At 39.2% G+C, this 27,507-nt stretch overlaps 1 protein-coding gene across 2 annotated transcripts in view; it reads right to left on the bottom strand.

Annotated features, from left to right (window-relative positions):
• Positions 1 to 27,507, bottom strand: part of LOC135486292 (E3 ubiquitin-protein ligase Rnf220-like) — a 57,300-nt gene that overhangs the window by 15,836 nt on the left and 13,957 nt on the right. For both annotated transcript variants that reach the window (XM_064768981.1, XM_064768982.1), the window contains exons 3-6: positions 11,760 to 11,883; positions 3,633 to 3,768; positions 1,523 to 1,565; positions 737 to 855 (exon numbers count right to left, since the gene is read on the bottom strand). In XM_064768981.1, the coding sequence (XP_064625051.1) occupies positions 737 to 855; positions 1,523 to 1,565; positions 3,633 to 3,768; positions 11,760 to 11,883 (422 nt within the window). The remainder of the gene's footprint in view (positions 1 to 736; positions 856 to 1,522; positions 1,566 to 3,632; positions 3,769 to 11,759; positions 11,884 to 27,507) is intronic.

Raw genomic sequence — 27,507 nt, 5'->3', positions numbered from 1 at the left:
CATTACAACCATGGTCCACTTGCCTGCAGGGCCCCCTATTGACAGGTTTTGTTGTGCAGGTTCCTCATTGGCAAAATAACTGCACTCATTGACACTTTTTTTTGTTAAAATCAGTTTGACAGTAGGTTGGCACTTTAAATTGCAGTCCTGGAAATCACCGAACTTTTCTGTAAAAATTTTCTGAGCCAACTAAATCACAGTGGTTGAAAAATATCGGAGAACTAGGGAGTGTTAGCTATACACTCTCCCAATGTAGCTACAGGAGCAGCTCTGCCAGCCAATGAAAATATTGGTGTACTGTAATATTCACTGATTCTCATTAAATGTAGTGAGGAAAATTACCCAGCAGACATTGAAAACCTCACAGTCCTGTAAATTTATCCGCACACCCTCTACTGTTTTCTGTATAACTAAACCTCATGTATGACATATTGGCACAGTGATGATAGACGACTGGGTCAGTGTGTCATGAAGTCCAAGCCTTTAAGGCCAAGCCTTTTAGGTATCGCTATTTTGGCTAGAACTAGAAATCCTAAAGCAATTAGAACTATTTTAAAATGTGGTGAATGCTCATTTCAAGGTCTGGAGTCTGTTCTTTGTTTTCCAGAGTAAAGCCTCCAGGGTTTTAAATGAGTATTCAATTCATTTGGAAAGCGTTCTAATTGCTTTAGGATTTGGAGGTCTAGCCAAAATAGCGGTACCTATGGTCAACCTTTAAGAGTACTGGTTTGCTTACACGTTTGAGACAATGTTCGACATGTTCGTTGAGCTCCTCCGGAGTCCCAAAGACCTTCTCAGTGCAGACTGGACAGACTGTCTCCTCCTGGCATCGCTTCTTCTTACCACGGGTCTTAGCTGAGAAATCAAGCAAACAGATGATCAATTTTTGGAGGAGGGGCACAAGTCTCAGCCACTCACAACTTGCCTGTTGCCTTTTGTGATCAATTCTGGTGACAGTCTGTACTACTCAGTATGGTCTCAGTCCTAGCAGCTAGTTGCCATATTGGCACTGGCATACCATCTAACATTATGTTGTCTCATGTTTACTTGTCTCCAAAGTAGTTATATCATTTTCAATTTTCAACTATCTTGGCCATTCAAGGAAAAACATTTGAATGTAACGTTTGTTTGGTGGGGCACTACTTCCTCCTCCCCAGGCACTCATAATGGCTGCTGATCATTCTGGTTATATATGAGCACATCACAACGAATTTTTACTCTTGATGATTCAAGATGATTTTACACAATAACGAAATTTAAACTGGCCACCATCCCACAAACATGTAGTCAAAGCCCTTTTTGCCCCAAGCTACTCCTTGCCCTTTTCCTTCAAAAGGAGAAAATACCCTGTCCTTTTCAAATCCTGGTAAAAGCACTAATAATATACTAATGGATGGGTTCTCTTTCTGAAATCATATATCATAATATTGTGAAAGCTTAAAACCAAAAGAATCATGACACATATTTAAAATCAGATTTTCAACATTTTATGTGTTTGTGAAACATTTGAGTTATTACTTACCACTCAACCTTCCTTGGCGATTAGACTTCACTCGAAGGTACGTCTGAAAATTTCGAAAAATGACAACATAAAAGCTATAGGCAAGGGGCAAAGTACATGTACCTTTTAAACACCCCTTTTGTGTCCCCAACCTGGCAAATCAATGTCTAACTACCCACAATTAAAGGGGACCTGAAATCCTTTTATTAAAATTTTAACTTGGGGTATAAATCATAGGGCATAACATAGAAACACAAGTGTGAAAACCGCATAAAAATCAAACTACTCATCTTAAAGTTATAGCAGTATGAAATTCAAACATTCCTGGTGGTGGAGGAGGAACAAATTGATGATGTACATTAGGCTGTACTGTGATAATGATAGTTTCATGCCTATATTCTAATTACCTTGTCACAGGTATGAGCTTTTAGTGAACATGTTAATGTACAGTTTTAAAATATAGGCATGAAACTTTTCAATACAGCACATGTATTAGTCCGACCAGAAATCGAAATGTATGCCCCCGCTCCGTGAGCTCCGTGTCCACAGGCCTGTCACTAAACTGGTTTTGAAGTTATGGGGTGTAAAGGAAATAGGGAGATAGGGAACCTCCCCCAATCCACCCTATTAAACCATAGAATTTAGAGATCAATCGGGATACCTGTGCTTGAGTTATAATCCGGAATGGGAAATCCAAGATGGCCTATTGGTGGCCATATTGAATTTCAGAGTGAGACCAAAATCGATAGGGACCCTTGCCCCATCCACCCCAATTCACTGTAGAAATTACAGATCAATCTGGCCACCGGTTCTTGAGTTATAGTCCGGAATAGGTTGCGGGGGACGCGGAAACCAGCTGAAAACATAATGCCCCACCTCAACTTCGTTGAGCTGGGGCATAATGATGATGATGATGATGCTGAAATGCCTTTCGCATATTGGCGATTACGCAGCATGAAATCCAAATGTGGAGAAAGGTCTTTGGTCTTCAACCAACAGCAGCTGCAAGCCCATTTTTGATTAATTCATGATTAATACATAACAAGATGGCGGCCTGGGGGCCATATTGGATATCAGGTGGGGCCAGAAAATTATACAGCACCTCCCTTACCCTAGGCGATCATACCACAGATGCCTCACACAAGTGCTTCTGGAGTTGTAGGTCGGAATGCTAAAAATCAAAGATGCCAACTGACGGCCATCTTGGATTTCGGATTGCGCCCAAAATCAGTAGGGAAACTCCCCTACCATAGGCCATTACACCACAAAAACTTGAAGTCTGTCGGAGACGTGGTTCTTCAATTAACGAGTGGAATGCAAAAATCTAAGATGGCGGCTGGCGGCCATATTGGTCTTTGGAACGCGCCTAAAATCGATAGGGACCCTTTGACACACTAGGCCTACACCCCCTAAAAATTTCAAGTCAGCCGAACAAGGGGTTCTTGAGTTATAGTCCGGAATTCGGCGACGGCGACCAGAGACCATCCAAGTACATAATGCCCCCACTATGGCGGGGGCATAATTATCTGATTCTATCTCTGTGATATTAAAAAAAACCCGTGGACATTTACTTTCTGGAAGGACTGTACATCATCAGTTGGTTCTTCCTGCACCACCTGGAATGTTTGAATTTTTTACCTGCCATAACTTGAAGATTGGTAGTGCGATATTTATGCGGTTTTCACCACTGTGTTTGTTATCTTATACCCTATTATTTTTCTCTAAGTTAAATAGTGTTGCAGGTAATCTTTAAAAGCTTAAAGTTGTGTCTTATTAGATTTAATACGGTGCATCTAGAAGCCAGTCCAATTCTTCAGACTGTTGTCAAAACAGTTTCGAGATACAATTTTCGATTCATCTTTGGAGCGAATTTGATGTTGTCAGTTTTTCACATTCTTTTCGACATTTGCAAAAAAAAGCTGTGCGTTATTACCCTTTTAAAATATGTTCATAGGATTTCCTTTATTCATAATTACCAGATGGAAATACTTTCGTTTTGATACTTCCATTTGCATTGCAAAAAGCTAATAATTGCACTTTGTGAGATGATCAGGCATCAAACTACTCAATACATTGGTTTGACTCCAAATCAAAAACGTCAATGGAATCCATCATTTTTTTGAAGCCTTACCTCAAGTCTGGACTGTGATGCTCCATCAAGGCCAGGAGAGTCTTTTCCTCGACGCATTCCACTTGAGCATGATGGACTTGGAAGGAACTTCCTACCCTGGGGTGTCGTCTCACGTGATGGCGCCCTTTTACCATTCCTGCAAGTAGAAACACCAACGAGCCAATTAAAATCGAGATATGCAGGGACTGAACTATTAAAAGTGACTCAACCACTCTCTTGATTACATTACAGAGAGTGGCCTGGAACTGGCCAATAGTGGTTACACACTGACCACCTGGCAGGAGCTTATACGTACGGACAACGTATATAACAGAAATTTGTCCTCAATTTTCACACATGGAATATTTTATTGAATTAAATCTGCTTGTCCATACTAACAATCAAATTTGTGTAATTTATGACTAAAACAGAAAACTTATATGAATACGCAACAGCGACCGCCTCAGCGCCACCACATGGGGCCTAATAGTATTAGGCTAGGACTGAAGAGCAAGTGGGAGGAAAAGGCTTTAGAAACCGTCAATGCCAGCACTGCAAAATGTAGTGATCAAATGCGGAGAATTCATTTTGGTTGTACATGTACATGCTGTGCATGTGGAAGATCGTCATCACCCGACTGCAACAAGAGACAACCTGAATTCTCTTTCAAATCACTCATATTCTTTTAACATACTTCAAAAATTGTGCTTCTGCCAGTTGACAAAACAGAGATGGGGCAGTTTTCAAAATGTTTTTGCCTTGGTGATATGGATACCTTCATGGATTCCTCACAGCACGAAAAGCCTCCCTAAAAGGGACACTAAGGAAAGCTTACAACTGGTATTTGACACAAAAAAATCACCTCTGTTCTTTTGGTGTAAATATTTTAGATGTTGCATGGTAACGCAACCGTTCGAATGATTTATCAGTCAGCCAAATGTCTAGGTGAACCCTTACCATCCAAATCAAATCTTCAAGTTATTGTCAAATCGAAAAATGTAAATGACACATTTTCAAAACCGTGCCAACATCTTCACGAATTGGCAAATAGACTTTCTAAAGATGACAACAAAAATTGGTTGGATTTCCAATTTAAACAAAACAACCAGTTCAAGATCCTCGGCCACATGGCGTACCTATTTTTGGCCACTTGAATGAGCCACAAGTATTGGTGGCACCGCGTCCCCCTTTTATATCCAACTCCTTGAGATGTGCTGATGGGTCCATCTGCATGCGGTCGCATAATGGCCGCATGTCTCACAAACAACTCGGAGAGCTTCTTGGATAAAAAAACACGTGGCACACTGTGGTTTCACAGTGACAACAAGCAAACTTCATTGCCAAGAGGAGAAAAGGTGACAATCAAAATATAAAGAGCACTTTCAAATATGAATGCTAGAATAATCTTTTCTTTTTAAAATTTTCCACACCAGCTAATTTAAATATAGCTTTCATGTTGTCAATTGGATCAGTCATTGGTCAGAACAGTACTATCCCATTTGGTGTATGGCCGCGATGGCATTTTATCTTTAGCCCATCTTGTCCATTAACCCTTTCAATGCCAAGATCGGTTTCTCTGGCGTTGGGCATCCAAATTGAATAAATTTTCGTATGGGAGGGTGGGGTGGGGTCTGCCACACCTCATTTTGGGTGAAAAATTGTGAAAATTGGCCAAAAATACCACTCCTACGTATTAACTGCTGTTTTATTGAAACTAGGGGTAAAGACGATGGTGTGAAGAATTTTGATGAGTGTATCTCAATTTGTTTGTGAGATTTTGGGTGGTGAAAATGCCCAAATTCTGGGAACTGAAAGAGCTAATACACTACTTTACTCATAACCCTGCAAACTCAGTTCCCGAAAGTGACAATGGAAATTACAACAAATATCGCTTTCTTTCAGACATCATCACATAAGCGCAGAAGAATCATGATTTTGCAGGCTTATCTGAACAGGAAAAATAGTGGAAATTTTCTATGCACAGCAAAGAAGGAGCATTGAACTACTATACAGTGTAAAATTAAGTTTTTCGACTACATGTATCTATTAACACTTTCAGCGCCCAGCCATATTTAGCGTACTTCCCCCAGGGGCCAAGGTTACGCCCCTTTTTACCCTTTTTCAAAATTATGAAAACAATAGAAGGAATAAAGATAATTACATGAAATTTTCTGTGTTGGTTCTTCTTTATTAGATCTCTTTACAATGCTAATTTGGAATGATAGTCAGCAAAGCACTTGATTTTGCACAATGGTAACCCACACATAGAACAGTAATATCTGGTGTCTTTCCGAATACCCGCTTTTTGGCATACTCTCGGCTACATCTGCCCCCGTCATCAATCTTCGACCCGCCATTGCGCCTATTCGAATGCAGACGATCTTGGCTATAAGTAGCACATTGGCTGAACATCATACTATCACCTCAAGCGCTGTATAGTTAAATTATTTTCCCCTATACTGCGCTGCTAGTCGCCTCGAAGACAAAGCGGGAAATTTAAAAATGCGACGTAATATTACGTCGGATGGCTCAACCGTGTGAACTTGCAAGACGTAAAATTACGTCGGATGGCGCTGAAAGTGTTAAGAGCTGAAACAAAATTGAAAAAGCATCGAGAAAAATAGTTTGCTGATGAACCAGAAGAAGAATAAACATACTGTAATAAAAAGCTGCCCATTCCTTTAAATCAAATCAGGGATTTTGTAAAACATCAAGGTCTGTGTCATTGGCCAGAATCCAGACCAGTTGAGAACAAAAGCACACCAGGTGTGTGTTACTGACCACTTCATCTGATGAGGGGTTCCGTGACCAGCTACAAAAATGTCCTATTCAACATATCAATTACCATTCACCAATTCAGGCTGCTCAGGTATTGTCCCTGGTGTCAACTACTTCACTCTGTCAGATCTGAATTTAATTCCTGTGTCTGGACTCACTAGAAGTGTTCACAATTGTTTGAAAAGTTGATAGGTTTGAGTCTTGATTTAATCAAGGATTTGACAAAAAGATGTTTTGTTTCCTAGTCACTGCACTGCAATATACCCTCAGGCACAAGACTTTAAATGCATCCCCGGAAACAAGCAATTTCTCTCACCACATGCAACAAAATCTTTTGTTTGCTGTAATCATCAGAGGCAACTGTGACAAGAATCGGTTATCACACTGGCCTGCAATCAATATCCAACCCAGTGATTACCAGTATTACCCGCAGGCAAGCGATTATTTTATTGCTCATTGCAGCATCTATTGTCACAGGTTGCAGTGACAAAAACTGCTTGTGGGCGTGGTGCTTTAGTAGCCAAGCATAAACCAGGTACAATGTAGGCCTAAACTTTTTTTATTTTCCCAAGGCAATTATCAAAGGATCCAAATATGCCTTCATTTCAATGAAATGAATACAAAAATATTTATTTATAACTTGATGAATTGCTGGGCCATAGGATGTTGTCAGAAATATGGAAATAATTTTCTGCTTTCGTTTCGTCAGAAAGTGTACATAAAGGGGATCAATGATGCCTGTTTATAGCGAAGGGCACAAATCGCATGAGTTTCCAATTACAAAAGAGAATAAGAAATGTGGTCACTTCAGTATACCAACCAAGTCGTTTCAGAAATATCAGCACTTTAGATCCACGTTTTGGACATTCTTGGCTTGGACGATTCCTTAAAAATAGGTCCTCCCTACATCAACAAGCCCCTTCATATCCTTGGTGAGATTGTCCTGTCTTCATTCATGCTAAAGTCCGGGCATTATTGGTCAAGGTCACGAAGTTAAACAGCTTATTGACTCCTACGCCAAATCATTCACCTTCCAATTAACAAATATCACACTTTCAAATTTACTAATCTCTCAGCAAACACAATATATCATTCATTATTAATGAATTTAACAGTGAGGACCAAACTCTGGACCGCTCCTATTGATGACAAATGTTCAGCTGGATTTTCTAGGAATGTTAGCTCTGAGATAGGGCATTGTGGGAGAAGTTAGCCCAAATGACCACTCCATTGTTGTGCCATTTTCTTATTTGTTCTCAGATTATATCCGGACATAAAGTGTGTGCAGATTTGACCAAGTCTGTCTCAGTGGTCACCAAGTGGTTAGTAATTACTGCCTTTGTGAATCTGAGAGATTGATATCAAGTGAACAAGTCTATATTTCAAGAGTTCTGTGTCTCTTTTGTACATGAACCAGTTTACACCCCTCTGAAAGGCAAGCAGTTCTGACATCCACACCACTTTCAGATCACCAATGACGAGTTGCCTTCATGGCACAGGGAAAAACTGTGTGAGCAGCTAGAATTCAGCAACTTAAAGCTGATATGCATGCATGAAACCCCTATGGCCATAAACGTCTGACCACCAAACAACCAACTGCACTTGAAACATGATAGACACCCAAGTACTGGTCCCACTTGATTGCACTAACAGCAAGTTCATTGACGGGACAAATCACAGAGACGCTCTCGATGAAAAGAACAAATGAAAGATATTCCTTGAGCGGTTCGAACTCAGGACCCTCGACACTTGATCCTTGCCATCCACTATGCCATGAGGCCATTGTTATGAATGAACATATATTTCAGTTTTTCTTTTCACATACAAGCTTGACAGATTAATGGCGTCATTTGTGCCATCTACATCATTTTCAGTTTCAAACCGGCCTCTCGAAATTGCCCGTTAACAACATTGGCAAAGTCAATTCATAAGATATATAATCAGGAGATGAACATGACACCCTGTGATGATTATAGGAGCAAGCAGCCATTTTTCGAGTCTAAAAACCATGCGTGTATTGAGGAACTATCTGATAAGGTGGCATTCGATTTCAAACTGATTGCACAGGGTCGCAATGGCCACTTGTAGTAATATCCACACTCCATATCAAGTGCTCTGTTAGTAAAATAACATAGCCCCACTGCAGCCTGCTGGCATTCTATCATATCTGAGGGCATTTGAAACATGGATAGCTGGTCGTTCAAAACATGGCGGATTGGCGTGAGTGTTATCCAACTTGGCCGCAAGGGTTTTTATTCTTGTATGTCAGCTTTAACAGCACCAATCGCAATCGACACCTTTACATTCGACCTGTGTTTATTTTCAACTTGCCCCAGGGTTGCACGAATACCCTCACCGCAATCTCCATAATATTCACGTGAGGTGCAATGAAATTCTGCTCACCTATAGGGTAGAATGGGGTAATTGTAGCCCCTGCATTGTTTGATGCATGGTGATATCAATCAATATCATAGGCAGGGGCTACAATTAACCGGGGCTACAATTACGCCATTCTACCCTACATGTTTTTCCACAGTAGGATGGCCGTATGTTTTGTTATGTTACGGGAAACAAGTGCGAACATTAACGGCAATATGCATGCCGCTTACGCAGCACCCGATGTGAAGCAGAGGGTATCTTAATTGAGACTAGGACTGTAGGTACTAGTATCACTTAGACTAACTGCAGATCTGAAGGACATATGGCCGATATGATTAAATCATCAGCTCTCTGCTGAAGTACAAAATATATCACAATTATACCACATATAAATGATCGATGCAAAGAATATTTTCTATGATATTGTTCTACTAGCCAAGTATGAAAAAATATCCATGACCTCATCAAAAATCAACCCCAGGGATCACACATCATAAGATATACTGCAAGTTGTTCAAAATATTCTGTAGGTTTGCTTTTTATTTATTTATTTCCAACACCTCTTAAAAATCAGATAAAAACAAACAAAGACAACATTTTTGACACTTCACTCTAAATTCTGAAACTACACAGTGCAACTATAAATAAGTGCCAATATTTCTATATAAATAATGCTGTCAGACTGAAAAGCTCCTTCATCTGGATCAGGCCATCTGGATACAGATAAATATAGCTGAGTGCTAGTTAAAGCAATTTATCCCTTCTCAGCATGAGAGATAGCATCCCAAAGTCATCTCGTGCCAACACCCTTTAAGATGGAAAAAATCCTAGCCGAGATCTTATCACATAATAATCAAATTTCACAAAGTCACAAAGCTGAATTTCTCAAGATGATCACCCTATTGCTGATTCATAGCTCCGGTCTAAATCTCTACAATAATATCGTAGGCGGCAATAAATGCAAGGTAATCATTGTGGATCAAAAACACCAATTGCTACTGATCCACTGGTATAAAAATCTAGTAATCCATCCGTGAATGGGCGAGCGTTGATGCCAGTCGGCGCCGCCAAGTGGCAGATATCACGACACCATCGATGCCGCTCAAGCTGTCGTCATTCTGTCATTTGTCCTGATCCGCAATCTAAAAACTATTTCCTTCCTGTTGAAGTTGCGCAATAATGACACGGACCCTTATCGCGATTTTTCCCACTTTATCGGGAATGACCATCGCATATGGCAGAAATTCGCGAGCTTTAGTATAATGAGATAACGTGACAATTGCCCTTTGGCGGTGCCTGTCATCTCATTAATTTATTACCATAAATTACAGCATGTTTAGTCAACAGGGTTCAAAAAGAGCAGCAGGATTTGTCTGCTTAAATGAATGTGAAGGGGTCTGCGTGAAGAGGCATGGAGAAGGAACTAATAACATCTTTTCATGGTTAATCAATCGGAAACCGAAGGGAAGATGCCTCTAAAAGACGAGCACCCAAGCAGAAATCCAAGGCAACAAGGTCCAAGTCACAATTGACATCCTTCCTGCTTTGCGTCAGTTATGCGCGATGTACGTGCGTGTTGCGCGGCAATGACGCACCACTGACGCTCTTACCTCTCTATGTTTCGTGTATATTACGCGAGGCCTAAGCGTGACTTACCTGTGACCTACGCACTGGGTTGCGCGTCAGCCAATGACGCGAATTCAGGGATGTCAATTGCAATTTGAACTGTACAGGCATTTAGCAATCACCTCAGAATTTTAACCCCTTTTGGTACCTGCAAAATCCCCTCGTTTCAGAAAGTTTTGAAGAGTTTCATATCACTGTACACTAGATATATCCAATTTGCCATTAGAAAAAAATGGCTACAGGGTTTGGAATTTTCCTGAAAATGCACTGGAAACACTTTCATTATAAAAATTTTTAGTTAGCCAGATTGTTCTGCAATTCAGAGGATAGCTTAGACATCATATGGGCGATGTTCTGGTATGGTTGACTCCTTAATGTTGGACATGTTGCCAACCTCCTTGCACATTGACTGGAACTTTTCATATCAACGTCGTTCCGTCATGCTTGAAATGGCAGCCATTGCAATCTGAATGTGGTGAAATACCGCATCCACGAAACTACAAGACTTTTTGTGTGTTTTTTTTTATTCAAAAAATTCAAAAAAGGTTGTCATATTGCATTTCAAGTCTTTGTCTGAAAAATATTCCCCCTAAAACAAAGTGATTTTGAGGTGTTTTATACACTCTATTTTGGTAGCGTATAGAAAATTGCTGTGTGATCATCAGGTTTGTTCGTACAGACGATGATTTGTAGCGAGGTGAGTTTGGCCCTTGAACAGTTTTAATCAGCTTGAAATGGAAATGATTTCACTTTAGTAATATCAAACAGGGTACATCACAGCAGACTCGATAGATAATCGTCATATTTCTTTTGAGCATTCTTGCCGCGTACATTTGTGTATATTACGCTGCAATACACGTGCAATGGAAGCCAATACTGGCAGAGACAATAGTTGCGCGTACACCACGAAATATTGGTGGACCAATTGCACGTACACCACCACATTGCCGCGACAAATTTGTTCAGCAATCCATTGCCGGGCGAATTTGTCCCATCCAGCTTGATGGTCCAAATTCGCCCGGCTTGTTAAAAGCTCGGCTTTGTCGTGGTGTACGCGCTAATGGATCGGCGATTAGCTAGATAGATGGTTCGGCGACAGGCGGCGCTTTCGTAATGGCGCTTTCTGCTTATTGTTTGCGCGCCATCTGTTGCCGGATTTTATAACTAGCTGCAGCGCTGGTGTACGCGCTTGGTGGATTTTCGATGGTGCGGCATTGGTTCGCGAACCAAGATTGGTGGTCCATTTTCAGGTGGTGTACGTGCGGCTAATATGCTTGAATATCATCACTGTTTGGAGAATGACATATTGCATATCGTTTATTGCAATTGAACTCTTCATTTGATTATAATGAATTCTATACTCACTTAGATATTTTGTCAAGTTTTTCTAACTCGGCGGCAAAATGACTCTCGATCTCTCCAACTCGGAGTGTAATGCCACACACCGGACAACAGGGGAACTGGCCATCTAATGTACGCTTTCTTTGTCCTAGAATTACAAAAGAGAAGACAGGATTAAAAATGGGAGATACAATTGTTAATTTCATTCTTTCCTTCTTCATAAATTACACAAATTCTTGGAAAATGCAGGAAAGCACTTTTCTTTTTTTTCTGTTCTGGAGCTGAATTGAAATTATGAGTTAAACATCATGGTAAGAGCAGTATAGTGCAACAAATGCGGAGCACAGGTTTGTGCATAGACAGTGTGTACAAAATGTAGGTTATTTGTTCATTGCACATAAGATATACCGTATTTTGCTGCGTATAAGGCGCAGCTTTTTGACCCAAGAAAGCCCTAAAATCGGGGGGTGCGCGTTATACGAAGGTGCGTGTTATCTGTGGCCTAGACCTAGGAAGCCACCGAATGATCACAAGATTTTTTCCATCAACTCATTTCTTTTGACGGCTTTTTTGGCTCGCAACCAAGTCGGCGCATTTTATATTTTTGCACGAAAGAAAAATCGGGAATATCGATGCACTTTGCATAGTTCACCGATGCTAACTCGCCTGTTCTGTACGCAATACATATTAGTATCCTCGTCATCTTTTCAGTTACTTCTATAAATGTTTTTACGAGATAAATCCAAATCGATAAATCAGCTGATCGTGTGCCGCCATGATTTTTAAAGCCTCGCTTTGATGTTAAAACATCAAAGCGAGGCTTTTACGAAGAAAGATAGGCAGGGGGCATCTCAGAAGTACTGCGTGTTATACGTAGGTGCGCCTTATGTCTGGATTTTGTCTACGGACTCAATGGGTGCGCTTTACACCCCGGTGCGTTTTATACGCAGCAAAATACGGTACCCAAATTTAGGTATGCTGAGACTGTAGGTAAGAACAGGAAATGTTTTAAAGAAGTCAGCCTGAGTCTTTTTCTATTTTACTTATCATACACCATAGACAAAGTAACCAGGATGTAAGTGCATGCCATGGTGAAGAAAACCTAAGGATCATGATGATCACTCTTACAACCAGTGGTGCAGCTCTTGTACAACTTGTCTCGTGCTGACTTGACTTCTAATCAAAGCACTAGAAAACCACAGAGTTTGAGAGATTAATAATTAATCCCCCCAACTCAAATTTAAACATCATCCAGTGATTTGCACCCAAGGAAATAGAAACAGGAGAAATAGACACAAAACTAATTCATTGGTAGAAATACAATAAACAAATAGATTAGATGGGTTAATGAAATGGCCAGGGCCATTGTGCTCACCTCATGTGGAGGAAAGATGGATAAAGAGCATGGTATTGTGTCATGTAGTGTTAGGTTTGATGTAGGTCCAAGCAATTACGATTTCCCCAAAATGGCCAATTTACAGTACATTCGACCTCTGTGACCTTGAAAAGTAGGTCAAATCAAAGAAGACCCGGGTGACACATTGAATGGTTGTTAGAATTAGATGTACATATGATATAAAATTGGTGCCAATCGGGCAAGTCATTACTAGGAATAATGGCATTTTGAAGAATTTAGGATTTGGCCCCCTCCCTGGAGGCCAAACGGCAAATCAGATCGCACTAAACTTCGGTACCTGAGATCACCTGACCAAGGGGTACATGTGTACTTAATTTGTGATCAATAGTCATTGCAGTTAAGAAACGTGCCATAGTTACGGCCTGACGGCGAATTTACGCCATTTGACCTCTGTGACCTTGACAAGAAGGTCAAATTAAAAACCTGTGTGACATATACTGTATGGTGGTTAGATGTACCCATGATATCAAATTGGTGGCAATCGGGCAAGAAGTTAAGGAATAATCACATTTTTAAGGTTTTTGGATTTTGCCCCCTGGTGGTCAAGTGGTGAATCATATTGGACCAAACTTCGGTCCCTGAGATCACCTGACTAAGGGGTAAATGTGTACCAAATTTGGTATCAATAGTCATTGCAGTTTAGAAACGTGCCATCGTTACATCCTAACGGCCAATTTACACCATTTGACCTCTGTGACCTTGAAAAGGAGGTCAAATCAAAAACCCGGAGGATATATGATGCACCTTTGCTAGAAGTACCTACCATATTTTTTTCAAAATTTCCCGACTACTATTAAGGGAGATATTGCATATTTTCACTTTTAACGTTTTGCCCCCTGGTGGCCAAACCATGAAACGAATCGGACCGAAACTTGGTCTCCAAGGTGTCATTACATAAGGGTACATGTGTACCAAGTTTCAACTCAATAGCTTTAACAGTTACGAAACGTGCCCTGCTAACGGACGACGGACGACGACGACGACGACGACGACGACGACGGACGACGGACGCCACGGTATGGGATAAGCTCACCTCTGCTAAGAGGTGAGCCAAAAATGTGGGTATCATCTGACATCAACTATGGTGGAGGTTATTAGATGACTTCACACTGATGGTGGATGGGCAACTGTGCTGAATGCCCAGTCAGATAAATCTTGGGAATTGTGCCAGAATCATGAAAGGAACAATATGTTTTGGACCATGAGCCCCAAGACCAGACACTGGACCCACCTCATCGAACAATTCATCACATTATCCCAGAGCTACAAGGGAGCAAGCCATTCAAATTTTTTAAACGCTAGCTGTCTCATTAGTCTCATCAGATGCTACATACCCAAGCCCATCCATCATGATACCTGGCTGATTCAGTTCATGAAATATTCACCCCTTTGTACAACATCTGAGAGAAGATACCCCGCTACTATGAGAAAGTCCAAGTGACCCTTGAAAACCCTTTCGGGAGAAAATGTCTCCGTGACTTGCCTAAAATCGTATGCATCATATTAACTCGCATTTGACTCAGATTGATAATCAATGTCAGGGTGTTGTCAGTGGGTGTCAAAAGGTTGAGAATCTCAATTACTCCTGGGCAAATTAGCCCTTGAAATTGAGATCTTATCAAAGGTAGGGGAAAACTTGGTAACACTGATAAGCATCTGGTATTCCTTTTAATTCATTTTAACCCCTTTGAATTTAGCGGAGAGGCTAGCTACACATGTGGCCTGCTCTGAAGTAGGGGTTGTTGCGTATTTGGAGGGACAAAAACTCCTCATGGTCAAAGACTTCACTCGGAGAAATTATTTGTTTCCCTTCAGAAGTTGAGTAGAACTTTTCCAAAGTCCAAAACCAAAATCAATCAAAATGAACTTGATAACTCCAAGAAAATTATTTGACCAGGCATGCCCTGGACTAACAAAGTGAGATAATTTTCCTTTCTCAAACAAGTGTGAACCATGAGCTGGATAGAAGTTTAAGCAAAGGATTTTAGTCTGAAATAGCTTTAGAAACCTTCAGTAGAGTTTATACACCACAGCAAAATAAAATCTATACAAAGGCATCAAACAAATAAAACACAAAGTTCACCAATCGTTTTTCTGCATAAGCTTTCCTGAGTAGAAAATAGACTATTTTATTTTTATTTACCGTTGTTCCCTAACAATATTGGAAAATAAATTAGTTATTTCTGCACACAATACGGCAAGAATGATTTATTTAGAGCATATTTACTCTTAATTTCCAATTCCCTGATTAAAGAACAAAACTATCTGCATATTGTGTTTTCCTACCCGAAAGTTGAAACTCTATTGAAAACCATTTGACCTTTCTTCCACCATTGGCCATCAATAAGTTAGTTAAATACACCATCTTAGTTAAATACACCATCTGATCGAGAGACATGCATGCACATGGTGGATCAGCTTTGGTGGGTGGTGGGAATCAGAAACCTCTGTATTTCTTTTTAAGGAGTATTCTTCACTTACATGTAGTTGAGTTACTCATGGGGTACTGTTAACCTTGAATTGTCTGCGAAGCTCAAATTTGGCAGATTTGCTCTTTTTTAATACTAGGCAGTACATGTAGACTAAATGTGACCCGTTCTAGCAAAACCAGTCGCATGTTGCACATAAGATGAGCCTAGGTGACACCAGGAGATAATAGAAGAAATTGATGTCATCAGATTTCACATAAGGCAGACAATAGTGAAATGAACAAACAGTCCGTCTCAACCTGCCAAGCTCAGAGTGACATGGGACTGGTTTTGCTGGAACGGGTCACAAATATCAAATTGTAGATGGTTTACAACGTCCAAGAGTCACAGTTAGAACAGATATATCCTGCGCAATCTTCACACATCAATGCTCTGATAGTGCGTGCTTTAGGCTGGGTTCACATAGAACTATACGGTATTCAGTACACGCTATTCGATATACGCTATTCGGTATTCGCTATACGCTATACGGGCACGGCGAGTCACATAGAGTAGCATGCGTGCGGTATTCCGTCTTTTGGCGCCGATCAGATGGACAGTTCAGACGAAGAAGATTTGGCTCTTCTCCTCTTAGCCGAGGATGAAGCTGACCAGGCACAAAGACCAAAGAAAGAAACAAGTTCGCTATATGTTAATTAAAAGAATCATTTAGTTGATTAGTAATAAAACATGTAATGAAGGCCTGTACTTAGAAATTGCAATAAAATGAGTAAAAAGGAGTACTATTGTTTCTAACTTATCCTATAGTATGCAATAAATCGTTTAATAATTGTGATAGATAACATTAAAATACATGTTCTTACCAATTTCTCTGGTCACTTCTGAACAGGGTGGTATACGCTGCACGAAAATCGAACGCGCACGATTCCCACTATACTATACTATACGCAGGTATACGACCTTTTCGAATAGTGCCCTCTTATGTGACCCGGTATTGTGAAATTTCCTTGTTCGATTTCAGGTACCCGCGTGCCCTGGCAAAACGTGCACCGAATACCCGAATAGTATAGTTCTATGTGAACCCAGCCTTATCCACACTGGTTGGGGGCATATTGCTGTGAAGGTTTCATGTATGTTACATGTAACATCCACAAAACCAAAAACTCCTTACTTTAGTCAAGGAAGAATTTCTTCAACATAAGGAATGTCTCTGATCTATAGGTTTTTGGCATATGTAGGGTGATCCTACTGTGTAAACGGCCTGTGTAAGCTGCCCACAGCTCATGCGAAGCTTGGTTATGTAGATTGTGGTCAGAGCATTTGTGCAACCCATTTTGTACACTGCGCATTAAATACGCGAATTTAGGGTTGTGAATTGTGATTGGGACTGCAAATGTACTTACTCAGTTTTCAGTTGCGCAAAATAATTTGTCAAATATAAAGCAACCAGATGAGAGAAGAGCCAACAAGCTTTTTATCATAAAAAATTCAGCCTGGAGACATTATGCCTAATACAATGCATAATTAGTATTCGGACAAGTCAGAAGAGATAAAATTAACAGTTAAACATTTTGCCCAGTGACATTCATCCCTGACGATGCATTTTTCATCGCATCCCAATCGTGAATCTTAAATCATGATGTTACAAATAAGGTTGATAGTCGGTGAAAATAGATTATGATTTCTAAAAGATGCGTCTCGGACTCATTAATCATAACTTATCACACGATAATCACATCTAGTCACAACAGACGGTTGTCTTCCAACATTGCCCGCCAGCGTGTGATAGTCTTGAAGAAGCGCTCTTCCCCGATGTATACCTTTATACATTATGGTCAAACTGCTGCAATAATTATCGTGCTAATCTTATACAAAACCTGTTGTGACTTTATCATAATTTTTAAATGGATGGATATTTAATTGGCAACCAGCAAATCACCATGCCCACTATCACTGAAATAGTATCTGGACAGTTTGTTCAGAAAAATGCATTGATTATTTTTTGGTCTGAAATACTCTCCAAAGAAAATTACAAACCTCGACTGGAGTATCCTTATCACATAAAATGTAACATCATAATATTATCAAATTGTTTATTAAACTTTTTTGCTGCGGCAGCCATTTCTTTGGCCAGCGCCACCATTTGCTGACAATCAATACCAATGATAAACAGTGGAGTTAACTTTTAACTGAACGGTCGAAACTATTCGAAATTGCCGCCATCTATACTTTTAGGATAAAGCTAATTATTGCTGAGTGCGTTTGGCGTATTTAGAGAGGTTGCAACCAGGTGCTGGTGAATAAATATTTAAGAAGGGCATGACGTGCTATGCATGTCCCCTGCACGACATGGGACCAGGTACATGATGTGCCATGCAAGTCACCCGCAGCAAAAGGGTTATGACATAATATACATGTAATAATACATGTCTCTTTCCTCACAGACAACGATGACGTTACTTGCTCAACTTCATCAACTTTTTAACGAGCCTATATAATTTTGCAAAAGGGGTACAATCACAACCTTTTTTTGTTTTCAAAATGTAGGTCAAAGGAAATCGCTAAATAAAAAGGTCACAAAAAATGAATACATGTAAATTATCTTTCTATCAATCACAAAAAACAGAAACTTATAGCCTGAATTTTGCATAATTCAATTTATTCTGTAAAAACTTATGGTCCTGAACAGGCCAAGTGATTGTAAGGTCTCACTGAAAACTGGAATTTGAAACAGTGACACATGTACTGTACATGTAATGGCAATGATTTGGCATTAGAATTTGGGAAACTCTCTCATAATCAGGGGGAAATGTATCATAACAAGTCAACTTTTCTCTAATCCATATCTGATGGTGATGAAGAACTATTATGTCAGCTCATTTTCTTTTAAATTGTTTGGGTTTATTTAGCCCCCAGATGGGCGTTTAATGTTTCCATGATTATGATGATATAAAGCCCCCAAGGTTCACATTACAATCCACCAGTCAATAAACTTTTAAAGGTTTCCTCTTCCCACTCATATCAAATTCTCAGAAAATTATCCACAATCAATTTGCTCAGATTGAAATCGACATGAAACTCACAATTTAAGCTAATTTTCTTCAAATAGGAGTTAGAAAATAACACCACAGGTCCGAAGCTTATTTTAAAAATTGACATGGTTAGATTGCATCAGAAACTTCATAAGACTGCAAACAGTCATAGCATTTTTTTAGATTTTTGCAAATTGGAACCATTTCTTTGTAATTGTGGAGTGAAGTACAATGTAAATAGAAAAAAATGCCCCTTTGTGTCTTAGATTGCTGTGGGCAATGGTTGCATTGTGCTAATGGGAATTATTCCAAATTTCTACAGATTTATGAGCTGGAACCAACTTTGTCCTAAGGCAGTGATACATTTGTACAGATGTATCATCAGGCTCATTGCTGCAAGTAAAACAATTGCAAAGCAAGCAGAGTCAAATTTGATAGTTAGGTATATTTTACAGATGCTTTGTTATTTAAAGTCAAGACGAGAACCAAATATCGTTTTATAAACTAGAGTCGAATATATGGATCAGGGAATTTCCATAGACATTTCTTCATTGGAGATTTTCAAACTATATGTATACTTAAGAGAGTTTGAGACAAAATTTATTGGCAGACACGAACCGAAAAAGTATCAAGAATGACCTGACAATTATGACAAAACGAGCCGATGGGATTAAGGTGACGATACACGGTTTGTGCTGCAATTCATCGGGCCGACCTAGGACATTACAGTGCTAGGACACGAGCTGTATACGCTATGCCGTAGTGCATTTATCATGCATATACGAATTTGCTGAAACTTGGTACAGTAGAACCTTTCTATTAAGGACACCCTCGAGACTGACAAATGCTGTCCTTAATAGAGAGATGTCCTGATTTTAGAGTTCAAATTGAAGGGAAATAACTAATTTGGGACCAGAACTAGTGTCCTTAATAGAAAGGTTGTCCTTAATAGAGAGGTTGTCCTTAATAGAGAGGTGTCCGCTAAGGGAGGTTTCACTGTATTTATAGTATTTGTATCTGTCTACACAATATTGAAATATATTCAGTACATATTTATGCAATTGGAAATTTAAATTCAAATACAAATTTCATCCTTTTTACGAACGACGTAGGCCATTGAAAACAATACATATGACATATAGGTGACTTGAATTGTGGTAAAAAACAGTATCACTGCAACTTGCAGGCAAAAATATCATCCAAATGGTGATGATTTTTTGTGTGTCAAGTCATGTTGTCATAAGACATAGACTCAACAGTGAGCAAACGTGCCACCATTGTTGACGGACGACGCGCTGATGGACAACAGACAAGACATGATGACATAAGCTCACCCACGTGAGCTAAAATTACCTATATTTTTCAGCCCATACTAGTTTTCGATCATATTTGGTTTGGAGATAAAGAAATACATTGTATACAGTAGTCTAAAACCCTAGGCTATATTTTACCAGACACATTCATTTTTATGTTTTGTAAAAATTCATTCTTGCTGGAAAAACTAAACAAACATTTCAAAAATCCCCTAAAGTAAAAAGAATAACAATTTGAGGTTTTTTTTGTAAAGTTTTGAAAATTGCAATATAAAGCATCGAAATTAGGGGGTTTATAGTACAATGTACTAGTAACTGAAAATAAATTCTTGCCTGGAAAAGCAATGAATGAAATTCTTCACATAAAGTTGTGAAAAAAACCAACAAAAGAACACAAGCCCCTCTCCGCAAAGGCTCTCCAAGTGGAGATATCATGCCCCTCAGAAGAATTTCGTACCACTTCAACCTGCCCACACTGCCTCTCCATGGTCTTTATGGCCTGCCCAAGTGTGGTAAAGATAATATCCACCAGTCGTCATAAAGTCATACAAAACCGACCGCTTTGTTTGTGATATGTTGTCGTCTGGCCAACCATGTGGCCATGTTTGCTGAATACTTGAGTCGATTCATCAGATTTTACGCACGTGGTGAGACGCAGTGCTTTATTCCCGCGAAGACCTCGAAATGGTGAAATGGAAAGTTTAACAGTTGATCGCATATTGCAAGTTCGCAAATTGAAGAGACATGGTTTGATGCAGTTCGACCGGCGAAATATATCACAGGCAACAACATCCTGTATTTACTTCTTTTTTTAACATTTGATAATAGCATCAAATTCTTGGTACAGTCAGATGGTACCATGGATGAGACAAATCAGACTGTAGGTCATCCTCCATTTCCCACAGATTTTGCACCAAATCATTTATTTCAAATAGGTTACCTTCATCCGTGCAGGTGAAAAACAGATCACAAAATTAGCTAAATGCCTGAACTGTGCTCTTGTATTGTGATATAAAAAGAAGTTCTGCTGAACATTTTTTTATTGAACAAAGTACATCAATGTTTTAATTTTCCAAGATTTTCACCTATTTTCCACTAAAATTGCAAAACTTGTCAATAATAATAAGACCTATTTTACATGTACAATCTTATCATCCACCCTAACCCTGTCTCAAAACCTTTGGTAATAGCAAAATACATGTAAATGACAATAGCAATCCAGTCCAGATTAACATGTGACCAGTGTCAAATTATGAAGTGCAGATACAGTTGCACAAGAGCAAAGTCTGTTGCTGCATGAAACATCTGAATTGCTACCACTAACTCCAGATTGAACAGCATGTGCAAAAATATTGTGTTATTCACACACAAATGTTACCTTTTAAACACAGCACATCAATGGCATTTCTTATGACCAGTACTGTGCAAAAGAAGTTACTGCACTCAAGAAATATTTTAGAACATCCCTATCTGACAACACAAAAAGGTCATTTTCATCCACGGCACCTCATCAAAAACTGCTCCAACTTTATCATTAACAACATCTAAAGGACACATTTTTCAACGTCAACATTCCAAACAACTGCCAAAAATCTCATCTCAAGTTCAAACACGACCGAAATGAAAACGCAGACAAAGAACATTGAACCATGAAAACTTTTCGCGCATAAAACGCATTGGCGTGAAAATGCTACCACAGGTGGGTAGCGATAGAGAAGGATTTAGGCATTCCAGCATCAGTTACAAATGCATTCATCCAGAAAATTGTTAAATAAAGGCAGTGGTTCATGGACTTCCTTAGCATAACTGCTCTATTGCTGCAGCTCAAAGATGACAATGGATCACACTCAGAATAGTGAAGTCATTTGAATTGAAGTCAATTTAGATTTACAATGTAATTTTCCACTCACCAAACTGTCCATTATTGTGGATGAGACTTTGGTTTATCACCTGACAGATACAAAGACGCAGGACTAAATTTAAGTTTTCGAAATTTTAACTTTTCAATGAAGTCGAAATGTATTGTGGCACGCCTGATGACATGCCGTGAATATAATTAGATGCAAAGTCACGGGCTTCTGGTTAACAAAAAGAAGTGGATGCCAAATACCACGGATGGTAAGATTGTGAGCGTAAATTATGGCTGTGGACACCATAAAATCATTTAACACAAGTTCTATGATGTAACTCTGAGGTCAAAATGGTGTGGGCACAGCTCATCAAATTGGTAAGTTTGCCAAAGGAATGATGCCAAAATTCAAAGATTTACCAAGGGATGTGATGAAGAGAGTGTCAGTGGGTAAAATCCAAATTTATCAAATGATTCCAGGCAAATCAAAAATGTGAAGTAATTTTTCAATGAGGAAAGTCAGGATGCTTTGGAGGATTTTGGGTTCATCCCAAAGACGGAAATGGTCTAGTGCAGTGTTAATATTTTTGGATGCTAGAATTTTGCCAATTGGCTCATTTTCACTTGGTCATGGACTAAATATCGCATTGCTGCTGAAAATTAATGGTTAATGCATTAGAGTTGAAATTTTCACACTCGAAGTTCACGTTTGATGGTGTATTAAAATGAAATGTCCTGGGGACATTGTGCTTACCCGGGAATGATTTAGTTGTAGATAAAATTATGGAAGTTAAATCGACTTTTTGATATGACAAAATGTAGCAGTTTCAATGACACTTTTTTAGAGTTTGACATCTCTCAACTTGATAACTAGGTTAAATTGGGTCGCAATTGACCTAAATTAGGTCAATTTGTACAGGTGTCTACGTATAAAATTTGAAGAATCTGTGACAATTAGTAGTGAAACATACGTTCAGTGGAATTTTAGAGTTTTACCTTTCTGACCCTGGAAACTAGGTCAAGGTCAAAATGTTAAGCTTGATCATATAAATCAGTGATGCACATTGAAGATCACACAGTGACCAACATTGGGTTGTATGACCTGACCTACTTACACCTGAAAGTAGGTCACATTGACCTGAGTTTTTGTTTGTATGTACAGATGCCCAATAGTTGTCTACATATCAAATTTGAATTGTCTAGAACAATTCAAGACGAAACGTGCCACCTTCGCTGAAATTTTGGAGTTTGCCCTCTGTGACTTCAAAAGTAGGTCAAATCAAAAACCTGGGTATCATGTCATGTAGTCTCATTAGAAGTACAGTGGAACCTCTCTTAGCGGACACCTCTCCAGTAAGGACAACCTCTCAATTAAGGACACTAGGTTTGGTCCCAAATTAGTGGTTTTCAATCAATTTGGCCTCTCTAATCAGGAGACCTCTCTAATCAGGACACCTCTCTATTAAGGACAGCACTTAACAGTCCCGAAGGTGTCCGTAATACTAATAGAGAGGTTCTACTGTATTGGCAGTAAAAATTTCATGGTTCTAGCTATCAGCGTTCATGAGGTATTGAAAAATAAGGTTTTTCAATGATCACTGCCTGGAGCCCAGAAAGTAGGTCAAATGGCAATGATTTTTTGTGTGTCAAGTCATGTTGTCAACTCTTTAGACTTAACAGTCACAGTGAGCAAATGTGACACCATTGTTGCCGGACGATGGACAAAACATGATGACATAAGTTCACCAATAAAAGTTCTCGAATAAAAATTCATGGTTTACAGTATACCAAACGTTCTATCAAAAGAAGTGAGTTTGAAAGAAATAAATGATCAAGTCCTAGATTGCCTGCCATCAAAGAATTTGCCAAATCTCCTCTAGCGTTGCAATAATACAAAAGATGCAAACTGCATATGATTTGTACAAAAACAGTCAAAATGAAAAAAGAAACTGGTTTCGAATGTCAAAACTACATCAAATAGAAAGAAATTCACTTGTGTGGATTTTATCTGATGCAAGATACAGATCAGGTCGATGAGAACACATCAATTATTGTGTTGGCAAAAAGCGATTAGTAAAATAGCGGTTTTAGTTGCCATGCCTTCGGGCATGCTTTAGACATTTACGCCAATTGTCCTGTTGGCAGAAGAATTGTTTTCAATATTTCCAAGCAAAGTCTCTGATTAATAAATTTGTCAAGTTCCTACTGTGTGATGCCAATATAATGAATATTAGCGAAGCATATTGTCATTTGTGGGATTCATTTTCATCGACCCCCGCTCTCCCGCCATTGACTCGACTTTGAAGTGGCTTGCTGACTTACAACGTGATCCAAGCTGAAGTTGAATAGAAATTGCTAACTGATTCCCTGAAGCATTCATAACATGAGCTGTGAGGGGGATGACATCCATTTATTTCAATTAGTTGAGATCTTGGACAAAGTGTCTTGCAGTGATAACAACCCTGTTGCATTGTATCGGGAAAATATTAAGTGCGCATCTGAGCACGGCAAGCTTGCAGAGGGGAAATTGATTCCCATTCAGACTTTCATATTTAGTCTCCAGCACAAAAGATGGTATTCGAGAGCTATTCTTCACACCCAGCGGGAAATAAAGTCATAAATTTGGTGCATAATTTTCTCATCAGTGTCTTTGTTGGACCTCCTCCGAAGATACATTGTAGGCTACTTAAACATCAGAAACAACAACTTTTAAACCAGCACATATTGTTCCCTTCCCAGACACAATTTATGTCAAAATAAGACTTTGCCTGAGGCAAGCCAATCTCCTTTGATTCTGAACCAATTAACCCTGAACCCAGAACTTCATTAGTTCCACCAATGTTCCATTAAACCAGTATCCACGACTCTCTAAAAACAAAAGAGTGAAATATGCTCTTTAAATCATGGAGTTAGTTGTTAATGATTGCTCTTTGCAACAACAGAAAAGCAAAACTTTGAATTACATCATGGATAATCTCCCCCCCCCCCCGCAGTGATTATTAAATGATTGCAACAATTAACATGGAGTACTATCAGGTATGCAGAAACCATCAAAAACATTTTCCCAGAATGCGAAAAATACTTAGACAGTAAAGTTATATTAAGTTTCACTTTTTCGCTCTTTCAGAAGAGCGATCACAATTAAAATTAGGTCCAGAAGAGGTAATATCAGTTTTTCTTTTTTAGAATATTGTTACATCATAATAACGTGAACAGCACCAGCCCCATCAGTTCTGATCTAGATATGTTTCAGCTCCACTTGAAATGGAACACAATTTCATTTCTTTTCTATAATTTGTTGACCTTACTTTATCATAACACATATGTGTACATGTACCACTGACCCGAGACTATATAATCATAACTCACTTATTATCACATCTAACCAAAGTCTTTAACATTACATGTAGGCTGCATGGTCTATACCTATACAATAGCCCTTCACAAAGATATGATTTGTGACATCATCAACTATGGGCAACGAACCTCTGACATCTGATTTCTAACACAGTTACATATTTAGCACAACTCAACCATGTTTTTTTCTTACACCAATAGCAACATCTCATCTATATCACTCGGCAGGAAAAGGGTTAAAGAAGCATGGTGACAGAACTCAAAACAGTATATCCATGTATCTAACCTTCTGTAACAATCCTTACAGTATCCCATTGTCAGGTGTCACCTAATGGCCCGATAATTTCACAGAACTAATGCTTGGCCTAATTACCACAACTGTAGTAACAACAACTAGTCCAGTATAGTGGACCCAATAAAGTTCAGGGACAGGGACAACATTTTAAAAGGTGTTTTATGGCAACCTTTACACCTTTTAATCTAGTCCCATGCTAATATATCAAAATGAGTGTACATGTAGAATTTTTCACCAAAACGAGGAAAACAAATAACAATGAAATGATCAAGGGCCATTGTGCTCACCGTCTAGATATTTGGTGGAGTTAGGAATTCATCCTGGTTAAGAAACATGCTACATGTATATATATATAGGTCAAACCAAAGTCGGTATTAGATGTGATGTATCATTGCTTGGCGTACCTACCATAAAAATATCATTGAAAACAAGCCACTAATAAGCAAGATATTTAACTTTTTACCTTTTTTAGTTTTGGCCTCCTGGTGTCCAAGTCAAGAATCAGATCGATCGAAATTCGGTGTACGAGGTAACCTGACGTAGGGAGCCATGTGTACCAAATTTCAAGTTCATAGCTTTTGCGGTTAAGAAACGTGCCATAGTTACACTTAAACGGCCAATTTATGCCATTTGAACTCTGTGACCTACTGTTTTTGAAACAGGATACAGACGACAACGGACGATGGACGCTGCGTTATTGTATAGACTCCCCTGAGGTGAGCCAAAAATTATCAAGGACCACCATTATTGTCATTGCCCACACCCTATTTGTGGTCGAAAATATCAGTTAAGCTATTTACTTTCCCTCAGTTGTGTAACAAAATCTCTCGAAATATTTGAACCAGCTGAATGAAATCAATCAAGGAATGGGAGTGACGCTTTCAAGTGAAAAAATCTTCCCCTCGTGATACTTGAGTAGAAGACAAAATTAATGCCCTGGATATTTGCATTCAGAAGAAGAAGAGAAGAACAATTTGTCATGTAAGATTAATCGCTATAGCCTGTTTAGAAATTCCTGTGAGCATGCCCACTTTCTCTCTTATTCTCTTGGTAATCTTGCAACTCATCAGACCCGTACGAATACGGTTCGCCATCCCGCCCCTCATAGCCAATAACCCGGAGTAATCAGCAACACCCTACATAATCACAACATTACAGCAACCATTCTCAAGTTAATATTCTACACGAGAGGCATTTATATTTAGTAGTTTAATTTCTCTCATTGGCACTTGACAAAGGCAAAGATTAACCAATAAAATTGACTCAGATTTTACGAGGGGTTGCCAGGATCCCAGACTTGAGCATCTAGTAGATGACTTTTTGATGATCGTGATTACAAAACGCCATCTGTTTTGTGTAACGCTAAACGTCATCTGATAACCTCAACGCAATTGCCACAGGAGCGATTCCTGCATGTAAAATAGACAAGTCAATAAGTGAGGCAAGTTAGCGGGCAGTATCTTAGCAAGCTATGCCTCAGGAATTCTAATCCTGAAGTCACCGTCTCATTCTGTTCTTTACGACTTAAGCCTCCAACTGAAAGGTCTGCACGATTCAACTAGCTATGAACAAGAGTTTTTCCTTGTTTAGATTGCAACCACTTCAGAAGTACACATGGCAGGTAAATGTACTGAGTTCAGTAAAACCTCTCTATTAAGGACACCCTCTGGACTGACAGTTGCTGTCCTTAACAGAAAGGTGTCCTGATTCGAGTGATCAAATTGAACACAATTCAAATTATCTGCTTGGTATTTGGTTGGGAGCTGAAGAATTATCAATACAGGCCAGCATCACAAGCACATAACTTTGATTACCCAATTACAGTAGACACCTCAGTGGACACCTCTCTGTTAAGGACACTTGTTTTGGTCCAAAATTTGTTGTTTCCATTCAATTTGACCTCTCTAATCAGGACACCTGTCTAATAAGGACAGCACTTGTGAGTCTCGAGGGTGTCCCTAATAGAGAGGTTCTACTGTATTTGATAAGCACTGTAGCCAATCATAGTTTCGCTGACCACAGTGGGAAGTTTTCAAAAACTGCATGTGAGCAAATCAAATTTCAATTATAATGCAAAGTC

This window comes from Lineus longissimus, chromosome 4 (genome assembly GCF_910592395.1).
Source record: "Lineus longissimus chromosome 4, tnLinLong1.2, whole genome shotgun sequence".
Taxonomy (NCBI): Eukaryota; Metazoa; Nemertea; class Pilidiophora; order Heteronemertea; family Lineidae; genus Lineus; species Lineus longissimus.
This window is presented reverse-complemented; position numbering and strand designations above follow the sequence as displayed.